The 13363-nt window shown below is 47.8% G+C and overlaps 1 protein-coding gene across 4 annotated transcripts in view; it reads left to right on the forward strand.

Annotated features, from left to right (window-relative positions):
* Window positions 1-13363, forward strand: part of MYZAP (myocardial zonula adherens protein) — a 93323-nt gene that overhangs the window by 1725 nt on the left and 78235 nt on the right. For all 4 annotated transcript variants that reach the window (XM_049905328.1, XM_049905327.1, XM_049905326.1 and 1 more), the window contains exon 2: window positions 8196-8282. In XM_049905328.1, coding sequence (XP_049761285.1) covers window positions 8196-8282 — 87 coding nt within the window. The remainder of the gene's footprint in view (window positions 1-8195; window positions 8283-13363) is intronic.

Here is a 13363-nt window from a genome sequence, read left to right on the forward strand (position 1 = left end):
TGCGCGCGCGTGGGCGCGGCAGGAGTCTGCGATCTGTCCTCGATTGACTCGCTAAAAACGTTTATAGGTCTTCGGTGACTCACAGGTCCATTGGGCCCATCCTACCTGTGGAGGCAGACCTTGTCTCCAGTTATTCTCATACAAAGTGATGATTGTTACATTGGGGGAGGGTGTTGACAAGGTTCTGCGGAAGCTAAAAAGAAAGGTGGTTCCTGAGGCACCTGAGGAAGGCCTCTCCCACTGGGGGCAACGTTTGCATTTAGTCTTGCAGGATGAGCAGAACGGTGTACGAGGATCGATGTGATCGCGACACTGAAAGGAATATCATTCGTCTAAATGGAACACGTGATGTAGTCTGTATGATGGTGGCATATTGGACCTGCTTTAAGGCAAAACACCTATTTTTAGAAAAATGAGAACAGGATGCCTTGGAAATGAAATTGTTGACAAATAAGTAATCATTAAAAGGGCTCTGGAAAGTTGTCAGTAAAGTCTGAGCCACCCTCTCTTTCCTCTCCGAAGCTGGACAGGTGGTAGTCTTGAACAGTGGCATGTTAGCCATGAAAATTACATTTCTGTTTCATCCAGAGAGCTTACCAAATCAGGTGCTGTAGGGGAAACAGGCCAAGCTAGGCCAGACAGTCAGGCCAACCAGAAATGGTGGTGACAGCTGATGCTGAGCAGGGAGTTCTCTGAGTGAGCTCACAGGGTGGTGTGGCCAGACCAGACTGCCACCAGTTAGCCCTGTTCCACCCGCGCCTAAGATTTGTTCTTCCTTCTTATCTGAAATCATCGCTCAAGGAAAAAAAAGGCGGAGAGAGTGATTTCTGTCAGGCGATGGGCCAAGCTCTGAGAGGCATTTATGGATGCAAACAGCAGAGATTGTGAAATTAAAAAAATAAAGTCTACTGCCTGCAAACCAGTTGTGCACTAAAAATAGCTCTATCTATGGCAACAGCAGGAAGAGAAATTGGCTGGAGAATAACCATCTCCAGAATGACGACTTTGGGCGATGTGGGGATGGGGGGTAGGGGGAAACATTTAAAAAAAGTAATGACATGTCTTCATGATTTTGCAAGGAATTTTGTAAATGCTACTTCATCCTGCTGAACGAGCCTTTGAAAGGAAAGGTCAGGTATGCGGCTGGGTGTGTGCCTTGGGAGAAGGCACGTGTTGCCTTATGCAGCCAAATATTTTGGGTTAAGTTGCTCAGCGAGGGTGGTGTGGGATGATAGACCTGTCTAGGATTTAATCCAGCACTGCACTCTGTTGATAGTAAGAGATTGTTGGCTGGTGTCACTGGTACTGTGGACCCTCAGTGGCACATACCAAAAAAAAAAAAAGGGCATTTAAGGGTAGCAGGATTATCTCCCAGGCTGCCTTTGGTGATACTTCTTTCCATTTGGCAAAGGCTTCCTCTGTTACTAACTGGAGCGGGCCTGCGGTCATCATGCCATGGGCAGCGCACGGTGCTCCTACGTCCTGTTTCTGCCTGAGAGGACCTAAGTGAAAGTTTCCTCAGCTGCCCCATAAATGGGGCAGGCAGGCGTTCGTTCACCTCCCTTTCTCAGTACCTGGGAACATCTGTGCACACCAGCCTGTATCACCCTGGATGGTGAGGAGGAGACAGGATGCTGTGGGACCTCGGAGTATGGCGGAAGGAAGCGACTGCAGCAACTACCAGGATGGTGAGGGTGGGAGGGCACTGTACCTAGAAAAGACCAGCTCTTCCCCAGGGTCCTCCTGAGCCAGCCCCTGACAGGCTTAGCCCAAAAGCCTGTGCCACTAAAAATGACAGCTGTAGGCTCAGAAAAAATGTCTCAACCTCCATACTTTTGTTCATTGGTCTTGCTGAGACATAGGACCGTCAGACTTGAGTTCTGGAGACACTTAGGGAAACTGGATTTACCAAGACACTTATGCCCTTGGAGCCCCTGTGGCACAGTGGTTAAGTGCTATGGCTGCTAACCGAAAGGTCGGCAGTTTGAATCTACCAGGTGCTCCTTGGAAACCCTATGGGGCAGTTCTGCCCTGTCCTGTAGGGTGGTTATAGGTCAGAATTGACTCTGTGGCCACGGTTTGAGTTTCTCCACATAACTCTTTATAGATATTCCAAACGACTTGTCATTTCCCAAGCTTTCAATGCTGTTTCTCACCTCTTTGCCCTTACTTGTGCTTTCACCTCCAGGACTCCTGCCCTGAACCCTTCTTTTCCGCATTTCTCCACAGGCCTGTGTGCCCCGTCATTGCTTGTATCACCTAGATAAATTACCTGGGAGAGGGCTTAGGGGCCCCTCTCCTTCATCCTGGTATAATAGGTGCTGAAAAAGAGGAGTTTCACCAGGGTCCTAAAAAGCCACACTTAACATCCAATTGGCAAATGGGAAAACAGGAAGAGATGTCTTGGGATAAAGCCAGCCCATCGGCCTCACACCCACCTGGGCAGGAAACGGGACACATGGATGGACAAATGGGCCCAGGTGAGGAGTCTGACGGCTCTGGTAGGGTTCCATGTATCCTAGCCATCTCATCCTGTTGCACAGTTTCACTCCTCTGCTAAGTCAGTGGTTTTCAACCCCGGTTACACAGAATCACTGGAAGCTTAAAATATCTTGTTGTTAGTTGCCATGGAATTGATTCCAGCTCATGGCAACCCCGTGTGTGCAGAGTAGAACGGCTCCATAGGGTTTTCAAGACTGTGAACTTTAGGAAGCAGATCTCCAGGCCTGTCTTCTGAGGTGCCTCTGGATGAGTTTGAATAGTTGGCTAGCAGTCATAGAGCACTTAACCTTCTGAAACACCCAGGGTCCCCATGCCCAGGCCTTACCCCAGACCAACTGAATAAGAACCTCTGAGGGTAGGGAATAGCGTCAGTATTTTTTTAGGCCCCTCCTGGGGCAGTTCTAACCTGAAGCTGAGGATAAGAGCCAGGACTTCATGCATTGTTCTCCACTTACAGCCTTCTGGGAATGCAGACACCCCTGGGCAGTATTGCGGAAAGGTCATTCTGGCCTTGTGATGAAGGGCAAGGGTGTGGGGCTAGGGAGGGGGGTAGCAATACTCCCAGGCACGCAGGTATCCTTGTGTACATTTTCTCTCTGGATATCTTGGCGTTTGAGGGCACGTTCGTGTGCCTGGTGCAGAAGTGAGCCAGAGAGAACAAGGAGAGGCTGCCATCCTCCCATCTGTGAATTTCTTCTGAGTCAGCCCTGACGGAGGAAGGTGGGACTCCAGAGTACTGCTCACCAGACTGCTGCCTGTGGGTCACATCTGGCACTCAGCCAATTTTTGTATGCCCTTGAGCTAAGAATGGTTTTTACAATGGCCTGCAAAACCTAAATATTTACTATCTGGCCTGTTCCAGAAAAAGTTTGCCCCACCCTGATGTAGATAACCAGGCCAGCCGAGGTAAGAGGCCTAATCCAGACTGGTGTGTCCTGTTGCGTAAGCAGCCTAGCTTTCCTCTTCTGAAGATCGTATACCTGTGCAGAGCAGAGTGCCTGGCGTCCTGGCCACACCTCCTGGGACCTCACCTTCTGTTGTTAGGTGGAGCTGGCACAGTCACACAGTGGAGTAGGCTGAAAAAAATGTAAATGTGTTTGGTTTATTTCCTTAGGTAAATCCATCTTTGTAAATTTATTAGCAAACCTCATCACCTCCCTGGGTCATCTTCTCCACCCCTGTTGTCTGAGGTGGATCTTTTTCCTTGGGTTAGTCCTGGTGCCTGAAGCTGAATGCGTGATGGCACGCAGCTGCCCAGTGTACCTCGAGGGTGAAAGATTCAGGCCCTCTCTCTCCACAAAAGGACCAGAAATGAGGTCCCAAAGGGACCCTGAGTGCCATGAGTTTCAGACAAGGGCTTCATTGTATATTTTCTTGTGGAGGAGGCCTGAATGTCTGCCCTTCCCTTCTGTCCTTCCCAAGGGGTTTGGTTTGAAGAGAGTGTGGGACTCTGGGGAGTTTCAGGTACAGTCTCCTTACCGTATTTTATTTTAGTTCACCATAAAAAAAAAATACACTCACTGGCCTTTACTGAGCAAGCACTTCTTATGTGTTGATATTGTGCCAGGTACTGAAGGGTTGCAAAAGTGATTAAGATACAAAGCTTGCTTGACCTCTTCCCCCTTTTCCCCCTTCCATCTGTTTTGTGGAGCCCTGGGGGCACAGTAGCTAAGAACTTGGCTGCTAACCAAAAGGTCAGCAGTTCAAATCCACTAGCTGCTCTTTGAAAACGCTATGGGGTAGTTCTCCTCTGTCCTGTACGGTCGCTATGAGTCGATTTTGACTCGACAGCAATGGGTTTGATTTTTGGTTTTTCCATTTTGTAGTGTGTGGAACATAGGAGCTGTTCAATAATTGTTAGTTGAATTCTTGAAATGAGATGGCAACGGGTTTGGTTTTCCTACATTCCCATGGTAATAAAGAACACTTACCAAAAAAAAAAAAAAAAAAACCCAAACCTGTTGCCATCAAGTTGATTCCGACCCCTAGTGACCCTATAGGATAGAGTAGAACTACCCCGTGGAGTTTCCAAGGAGTGCCTGGTGGATTTGATCTGCTGACGTTTTGGTTGGCAGACAGCTCTTAACCACTGTGCCATCAGGGCTCCAAAGAACACTTACCAGGTGTTTAATGTGTGCCAGGAACTGTCCTAACCCCTTTAAAGTTATGAACTCATTTAATCCTCACAACAGCCCTAAGAGGATTGTTCTGCAGTATCTATGGTGTTGTTAGCCTAGCGACTCTGGGTGGTGCAAAGAGCTAATGCACTCAGCTTCTAACTGAAAGGCTGGAGGTTCAAGTCCACCCAGAGGTGCCGTGGAAGAAAAAGGCCTGTTAACCTTCTTCTGAAAAATCAGCCACTTAAAACCTTACGGAGGTCAGCTCTGTTCTGACACACATGGAGCTGCCATGGGTAGGAAGTGACTCGAGGGCAAGCGGTTTCATCATTAGCTCTGTTTTACAGCTAAGGCAGCTGCAGCACTGGGGATTAAGTAACTGGCCAAAGATTGCGTAGTTAGTAGTGTCAGAGGCAGTACAGGAACGTTCACTGTGCCTCTCAGTACCTCGTGGGTTAGGCTAAGGGTTCTGGAGTCTATTCGCGTGTGTTTCTGGATTATGAACTCCTCGGGGGCAGGGCCATTTCTTTTTCATTTTGGTGACCTCACAGCCCCTGAAAGTATTTTCTGAGAAGTGGATGCTCATATAATTGAGTAATGAAATATGCCTTGTCCAGCTGCCTGCTTTTGATCCACTGCAAGAGATGTTTGCATCCAGGGACGCTGGTCCAGTAGCAGTGGTGACCAGGGTCAGAATGATTCTGTCTTTTCAGTGCTTGGAAAACAAGGGCCGAGCTAACTGCTGTGGGAAGCCCTGGAGATCAGGTACCCTACCTGCCTTTGAGGTACTGCCCAGTGTGGGGCAGCTCTGGGTATTGCATATCTGAGTTCCAGGGAACTGTGGAGGTCAGCATCACAAAATTCTCAGAGAGATAAGCATCACTGCCTTGATCTAACTTGGTGGCAAATTTTCCACCGTGAGATTCCTGAAGGCGAATGAAAGATGAGAGGTGGACTGTGCCAGGTCAACCTAGTGGATGGATTCAGGAATTCCTTAGTGCTTTTGTTATGGAGCTCAGAGCGCCTTCTAGACCTATTAGGTGTTCCCATTGCTGTTGTTGCTCTGTTGTGTGTGTGTGTGTGTCTCTCTGTCTGTCTGTCTGTCTATCCGTCCCTTCCTTCCTCCCCCCTCCACACCCTCTCTGTAATCTTTATAATTGTGACTACTACTATTAATTTGGTTAAAAAACTTACACACGTGATGACTGCCCTGACAGGGAGCACAACAGAGAACCCCTGAAGGAGCAGGAGATCAGTGGGATGCAGACCCCAAATTCTCACAAAAAGACCATACTTAATGGTCTGACTGTGACTAGAGGAATCCTGGTGGTCATGGTCCCCAAACCGTCTGTTGGCCCAGGACAGGAACCATTCCCAAAGACAACTCATCAGACATGAAAGGGACTGGACAGTGGGTAGGAGAGAGATGCTGATGAAGAGTGAGCTAATTATATCAGGTGGGCACTTGAGACTGTGTTGGCATCTCCTGTCTGGAGGGGGGATGGGAGGATAGAGAGAGTTGGAAGCTGGCAAAATTGTCATGAAAGGAGAGACTGGAAGGGCTAACTCATTAGCGGGAGAGCAAGTGGGAGTATGGAGTAAGGTGTATATAAACTTATATGTGACAGTCTGACTTGATTTGTAAACGTTCACTTGAAGCTCAATAAAAGTTAAAAAAAAAAAAACTTACACACACACCTGGAGCTGTTGTAAACAACACCAAAATTTATAAAGTCAGAAACAAAAAATCCCTTCCCATCCCACTTTCCAGAAATAACCACCATCAACAGTTGGTTGTGTTTCCTTACACACATTTTTCCTCCTAAATCTACACAAATGACCAGGGTGTATCTCAAAAACAAAAATGGGATTAGTCTAATATTTGCTCTGCAACTTGCCTTTTTTCACATGACAGTACATTTAGTGATCTACTTAGGAAGGACTCTGATCCTGCATTGGGCAAATCTGCTGCAAGAGATCTCTTTAAAGTGTTAAAAAGCAAAGATGTCACTTTAAAGACTAAGGTGTGCCTGACCCACACCATGGTATTTTCAAGTCACTTCATATGCATGCAAAAGCTGGACAATGACTAAGGAAGACCGAAGAAGAGTTGACCACCTTTGAATTATGGTCTTGGCGAGGAGTATTGAATATACCATGGGCTTCCAGAAGAACGAACAAATCTGCCTTGGAAGAAGTACAGCTAGAACGCTCCTTAAAAGTGAGAATGGCAAGAGTTAATCTCATGTACTTTGGACATGTTATCTGGAGGGACAAGTACCTGGAGAAGGAAATCATGTAATTAAACGTGCCCATGACTATTATAGAAAAATTAAAGATACTAAACCAAAAACCAAACCCGTTGCCGTCAAGTCGATTTCGACTCATAGCGACCCTACAGGACAGAGTAGAACTGCCCCATACAGTTTCCAAGGAGCGCCTGGTGGATTCAAACTGCTGACCTCTTGGTTAGCAGCTGTAGCTCTTAACCACTATGCTACCAGGCTTTCCTAATTAAAGCTATAGTCATGCAAAAAGCACCCCCTACCCCAGTCACTTGAAATCTTACCATTTACAGATAACCACTGTATTTGTCTCCTGTGGTGGGTGTGTGTCCTCGAGCCAACCTCGACTCACAGTGACCCTATAGGACAGAGTAGAACTGCCTCATAGGGTTTCTAGGCTGTAATCTTTATGGGAGCAGATCACCAGGACTTTTCTCTTGTGGAGCAACCAACCTTTCGGTTAGCAGCCGAGCACGTCACCATCACCATTGTCAGCAGGGCTCCTCCTTTGTTTCCCAGGTCCTTCTTAACAAAGTACCACAAAGTGGGTGGCTTAAAACAACAGAAACTTGTTGTCTCACAGTTCTGTGGGCTAGGAGTCCGAATCCAGGGGTCAGCAGGGCCATGCTCTCCACAGGCCTCAGGGAAGAGCCTTCCTTGCCTCTCCCCCAGCTTCTGGTGGTCCAACCCTTGGCTTGTGGGTGCATCACTCCAGTCTCTGCCCCAGTCTTCACCTGGCCGTCTGCCCTTGGTGTCCCTCTGTGTTCCTGCCCCTCTTTTTGTAAGGACACCAGTCATATTGGGTCAGGGCCCACCTTACTCAGGTATGACCTCCTGTGAACTAAGAACATCTTTAAAGACCCTGTTTCTGAACAGTTTCCCAGCCACAGGCACTGCGGGTTAGGGCTTCAACATATCTTTTTCGGGGACACAATTCAGCCCTTAACAACCACTGTGTGTATTTTGACCTCTAGCCCCCTAAACTTATTTTGGGATAAACATGTGAAATGAGATAATTCTGTACATACTGTTATGGAACCTGGGCCATTAAAAAATACGCTTGAAGCATATGAACGTATTCAATAGTTTCCTTGTTTTGAGCAGCAGGGTGGTGAGTACCTCTGATGGGTTAGGCAAAGGCTGGGGTTATCCTCACAGTCCCCTGTGGGATTGGTTCAGTTATCCGCATTGCTAAGTGGGGAAAACAGGCTCTGAGAAGCTAGGTAACTTGCCCAAGGTCACTAGCTCAACACTGGTTAATAACTAGGCCTCTCTCCACTGTCTCTCGTAGGCCAATGTCTGTAGACTACGGCTGACCGTACCCCCTGAGAGTCCAGCTTTTGAGCAAGGTGAAAAGAAGATGGAAAGGAAAGAGCAGGTAAGTCGTCTCTGAAGCATAGCTATGGCAGCTTCTAATCCTCGTGTTGTCTTCCAGCCCTGCCCCCTTCAGCCCCTGGTCCAGGCTATTCAGAGTCTGAATGTCAGCAGCTCTACTGATGAAAGGCCTTTTGGACTGACCCACCTCATCTCACCTCTTCCCAGAGTCCCACTGTCCTCCCAGTAGGCTCTGCCACCTCACACCCCTGTGCTGCTTTCTTGGTGAACACTGTGACTCTGTGTTGCCCCGAAGCATGTAGGGATACTGGCTTTGGTGACAGGTGCTGTGGCAGGGAGGGTATTTTTTCCTGAAACAGCCCAGTCCGGTTGAGTCAAAGGACCCATTGTGAGCTGCCTAGGGGGCCAGAGCCTTTCTCCTCCGCAGGAAGCCCAGCTCCCACAGAGACCAGGCTGCCTGGGAAGGAACAGCTTAAGCAGGTGGCTGTGGTGGGGGAGAAGGGACTCAGCTGAAGGGAGGAGGAGGTCAGCAAGCATTTTTGTGCCAGTTGATGTGCTAAATGGAGATAAATCTGACCTTGTCCTGGCCATCGGGGAGCTCACAGTTTTTCAGTTGAGATAAATGTATAAATAAATGATGATGTGACAAATCAAGTGTTAGGATCCAGAGATGTAAGATGGGATCTAGGGGCACAGAGGGGAGAATGCCTGACCGTGTGGAAGGTGACACTGAAGGGGAGCCTCACAGGATACATGGAAACCTGTCTACCTCTCGGCCGTGGTCCTGGGCCGGCTTTCCACTCGTTCGCCGCAGCTATGGGACACCGGCTATATTCCAAGCTCTGTTTTGGTCCCCGGGAGTACAGTAGGGAGCAGAGTTGGAAACAAAACAAAACAAAAACTCCTTGCCATTCATAGAGCTTACGTTCCAGTGGGAGGAGAATGAAAATAAACAAAATAAATAAGGACATTTTACAGTGTTTCTGACAGTGGTAAGTAGAGACAAGTAAAGCAAGAGAAGGGATAGGAGTGCCAGGGGTAAGTAAGCATATATTTTATATGAATATAAAAAAATGATATGATATAAATTACATCAGTGGAATCCTGCGACAGTGACTTTTTGAAGTATAAGCATTGATGAGGAGTTAACCAATAATGTGTCGAACTATAAAAGATGAAGCTTCTCGTTGGCTGGTGATTGGCTGATAACTAATGCGCCTCGTTTGAATGCACATCTTTGTCTCTACTTCCTTCCTCTTGCTCTTCTCCCCACTTTCTACCTGGGACAAAGAGCTACCTGTGCTGATGCAAATGATGAACTGAATGACCGGGAAGGGAGGTAGGGAGGGAGGAAAGTGGAGCAGTGGCTGGTAGAAGGCGGAGAATGTAAAGCTGCTTCTCTGTGTAAAAAGTGAGGGTGAGTTCCACCAAAGGGATCCCAGAAAATGGCTCATTCCAGGTTGGAGCAGGGGAGGCAGAAGGTGAGTCTGGGACATCTTGCTGAGCTGGGAAACAAGGTAGCACTCAAGGATGAATGGAGTCACATCAGAAGGACTCAGAAGGTGGCTTTTACTGGCCAAAATTGGAATGATTTGAACATTAAAAGGAGTAATGAGAGTAATTGTTATGACACAACGAAAGAAAAATAATCCACAAGTTTTTTTTTATACAGTGAGAGAGAAAGAGAAAGAAAACACCAGCTGATAAACATAAAAAACCGCTGCCCCCAGCTAGCCTCATCAATTCATGCTAAAGCTAGTTGGTAAAAAGTTGTTGTGGAGGAAGACATCCGAGTAGTTTTAGAGTGTCACCTCACAGATTGCTACCGATCCTAAAGGAAGAAGGGCCTTTTACAGTGGAGCAACATGGCAGTCACTATTTCAACCAAGCGATCTAATTTAACATCACTGGTTTTGTGACAACCTAACAGTATATGACTTCTGGGGGTACACAGTGAAGAAACACACGGTGTTACCTATTCATGCCAAACTTGTTTAACTGAATGTAATAATAAGTAAACAATTAGAAAAATCCAAAATGTGGAACATTCTACAAAACAGTTGGCCCAAGCTCAGTAAATTCAGTGCCATTAAAAAAAAAAAGTCTGTTGTAAATGAAAGAGACTGAAGAGAGTTAATACCGCATGTGATGAGTAAACCATGATTAGACCTTGGTTTAAAAAAAAAGATCTTCAAGGGATACATTGAGATAATTGTAGAAATTTTGAATATGCACCATATATTAAATTTTATTGAATCTTACTTGTGATAATGGTACTGTGGTCACGTACTATTTCGGATTCTCTGTAGCTTTGACCATTCTCAAAAGAAAAAGTTTGGGGTTAAAAGCTCAGACGATGGGGGAGGGAGTGGTTGTGCTCAGCCACTGGAATCTGCTGATGACCAGGAAGAGGGGCCCAGGTGCTGTGGGGGGCCCCCTTCTGCCTCTGTCTGTCCCTTTTAGAGCTGATGGCTTGGTCAGAGAAACCCCCGGTGGCATGGTGGCTTAAGCATTTGGCTGTTAACCAAAAGGTTGGCAGTTCAAATTCACCAGCTGCTCCTCAGAAATGCTATGGGTCATTTCTACGCTGCCCTATAGGGTCACTATGAGTCAGAATCGACTCAACACCACTGGGTTTTGGTTTTTGGCTTGGGCCCAGGTTTGTCCAGGGGCGTATGGGCAGCTTAGAACGTGGGGATTCAGAAGGAGTACTTTTTTGAAGAAGGGGCTCAAGCCGGAGAAGGTGATGGGACAAGGGACTTGGTGGCTGTCCCTGTACACTCAGGAGAGGATGTGAGGAGTTTGGTCAGTCAGAGTTGGAGATGGAGGTCAGCGTTTGTGCCAGGCTACATGCCAGGGGAGGTATCTGTGAAGGGTTCTGGGTGTGGAAAGTGCGTGGTAGATGCTGCGGGGCACTGGAGGCCATTCCACTGCTGCAGGAGAGTCACTGGTGGCTGTTGAGTGGACTTTGATTCATGGCAATCTCACTGTGTCAGTAGAACTGTGTTTCATAGGGCTTTCAATGGATGATTTTTTGAAAGTAGATCACCGGGCCTGTCTTCCGAGGTGCCTCTGGGTGGACTTCAGCCTCTTGCCTTTTGGTTAGTGGCCGAGTGCATTAACCATTTGCCCCACCCAGGAACTCCTTTTAAAGCAATGTGACACTCTTTTTTTTTTTTTTTTAAATCAAAACATTATACTGAGCCCTTTTTTTTTAATACATAAGCCAGGTAAAAGTGGCTCTTCTCTGGCTGAAGCACTGGTGGGGGCCAGAGTCCTTCCATTCTCCCTTCACCCCTCTACCCCTCCCCGGGTGCCTTGAGAACTTCAGGGCTCTAAGGAGCAGGCATAGACACCACGGTGGTAGAGTATGCATGCTGGTGAACCAGGTGTGCAGCCCGAGTACTGCCTAGGTGCGTTGGTGACTCAGTACAGAAGAACTCTAGTAGAGAGGAGGGCGGAGCCTGGCTGTCTCCCCAGGTCTGAAGTCCTTGGGTGGTGACAGCACTTGAAGGTACTGGTAGTAACTAGGAGGCTGGTCTAGGTGATTTTGACACCATGCCCTGGACAGGTTTCTGGGCATGACTCATTGGCAGCCAGAGATCAGCCTCCAGCGAGGGACAAGACTCTTGTGGGGCTGCCTCCTCTAACGTGGCTGCTCCTCCCTGGGACATTGTAGCCCCCCAAATTGCAAGATGCCTAGAACTCTGGATGACCCTCCCCACTCAGATGACTTTGGATACTTTGGAGAGGGGTCTGCTGTGTGCAAAGTCAGAGGATTGATGCTGGCTCACACATGGAAGCAGGAAGATGCCAAGGGCCTGGTTGGCTTCTGATGAAAGGAAACTTCTCGAAGGATTTCCAGGGCCCCTTTAGAGCTGCAGCAGACTGAGGGCAAGGTGGGGCCTTGCTCTTCGACACAGTTGTAGAAGATGCTTAGTGTGTGTTGAGGACCTGGGATGCTAAGGGCAACCAGCCACACACCGATGCCACTCCCAGCTGCTCGCAGTCATTGAGGAGAGCAATTACTCATGATGGAGGGAATGGCAGATGGCACATTTTCCAGCCCCACGAAGGTGTGTCGCAGGAAGCACCTGGAGGCAATTAGAAAACCATCAGTGCCCTTTTGTTTGAGTCATGGGTTCGTGGGATGTGTTTGGGAGGGCTTCCTACCCCTAAGGCTGATGCTTTGGCCCTACTCTTTGAGTCCTTTTCTTCCAGGAGATACCAACTGCCCCAAGTTGGCTTTCTGCTGACGAGCTCCCCAAACACCTGGTTTCTCTGCTCAGTTTTTTCACCTGTAAAATAGGCATAATCACACGTGGTTGCAAAGAGTTAAATGAATCTGATGGAGTCATCTTGTAAATGGGGCAGACAATGTTAGGAGAATGTTCGGGGGGCATATGGGGGTTAGAGGAGGGACAGGGGAGGCCATGGGGAGGCAAATGTCTGGGCCCATTCCTCCCTTCCTTGGGAGTCTCCCCGCCGCCCCCTGCAGACTCCTGCTACTCCTTCCCTCTTATTTCCTCCAGAGCCAAATCCCTTCTCTCTTAGCGCCTGACCCCTCCTTCTCTAGGATAACTTATTTTTATGAGAACCTTCTTCCCCAAACAACCTTCCTTAGAGATTCAGATCTGGACCCTGGCAGCCTCTGAGATGAAACAGCAAATGAGGTCAGAGGTGGCAGAAGAAGATGATGGTACCCCTCCTTTAAAATATAGAAACTGCATTTCGTTATACAGAAAATAAACGCCAGAATACCAGAATTTTCATTTTGCTACAATATAGCACCACCAGGAAACCCTGGTGGTGTAGTGGTTAAATGCTATGGCTGCTAACCAAAGGGTCGGCAGTTCAAATCCTCCAGGCGCTCCTTGGAAACTCTATGGGGGAGTTCTACTCTGTCCTATAGGGTCTCTATGAGTCGAAATCGACTTGATGGCACTGGGTTTAATGTGTTGCAGCGCTCAGACCCTGCTTGTCACTTCCTCTTGGGTGACCTCGTTACTCCAAACTCAGCCCATGTAAGGCTAACTCAGCCATATCTCCTTGTTTTTTGTTTTTGTTGCTGTTTATCAGCTCTGCTGGACAGGTACAGTTCCTATCTCCAAACACATGACGTCT

The sequence above is a fragment of the Elephas maximus genome, chromosome 13 (genome assembly GCF_024166365.1).
Source record: "Elephas maximus indicus isolate mEleMax1 chromosome 13, mEleMax1 primary haplotype, whole genome shotgun sequence".
NCBI classification, from domain to species: domain Eukaryota; kingdom Metazoa; phylum Chordata; class Mammalia; order Proboscidea; family Elephantidae; genus Elephas; species Elephas maximus.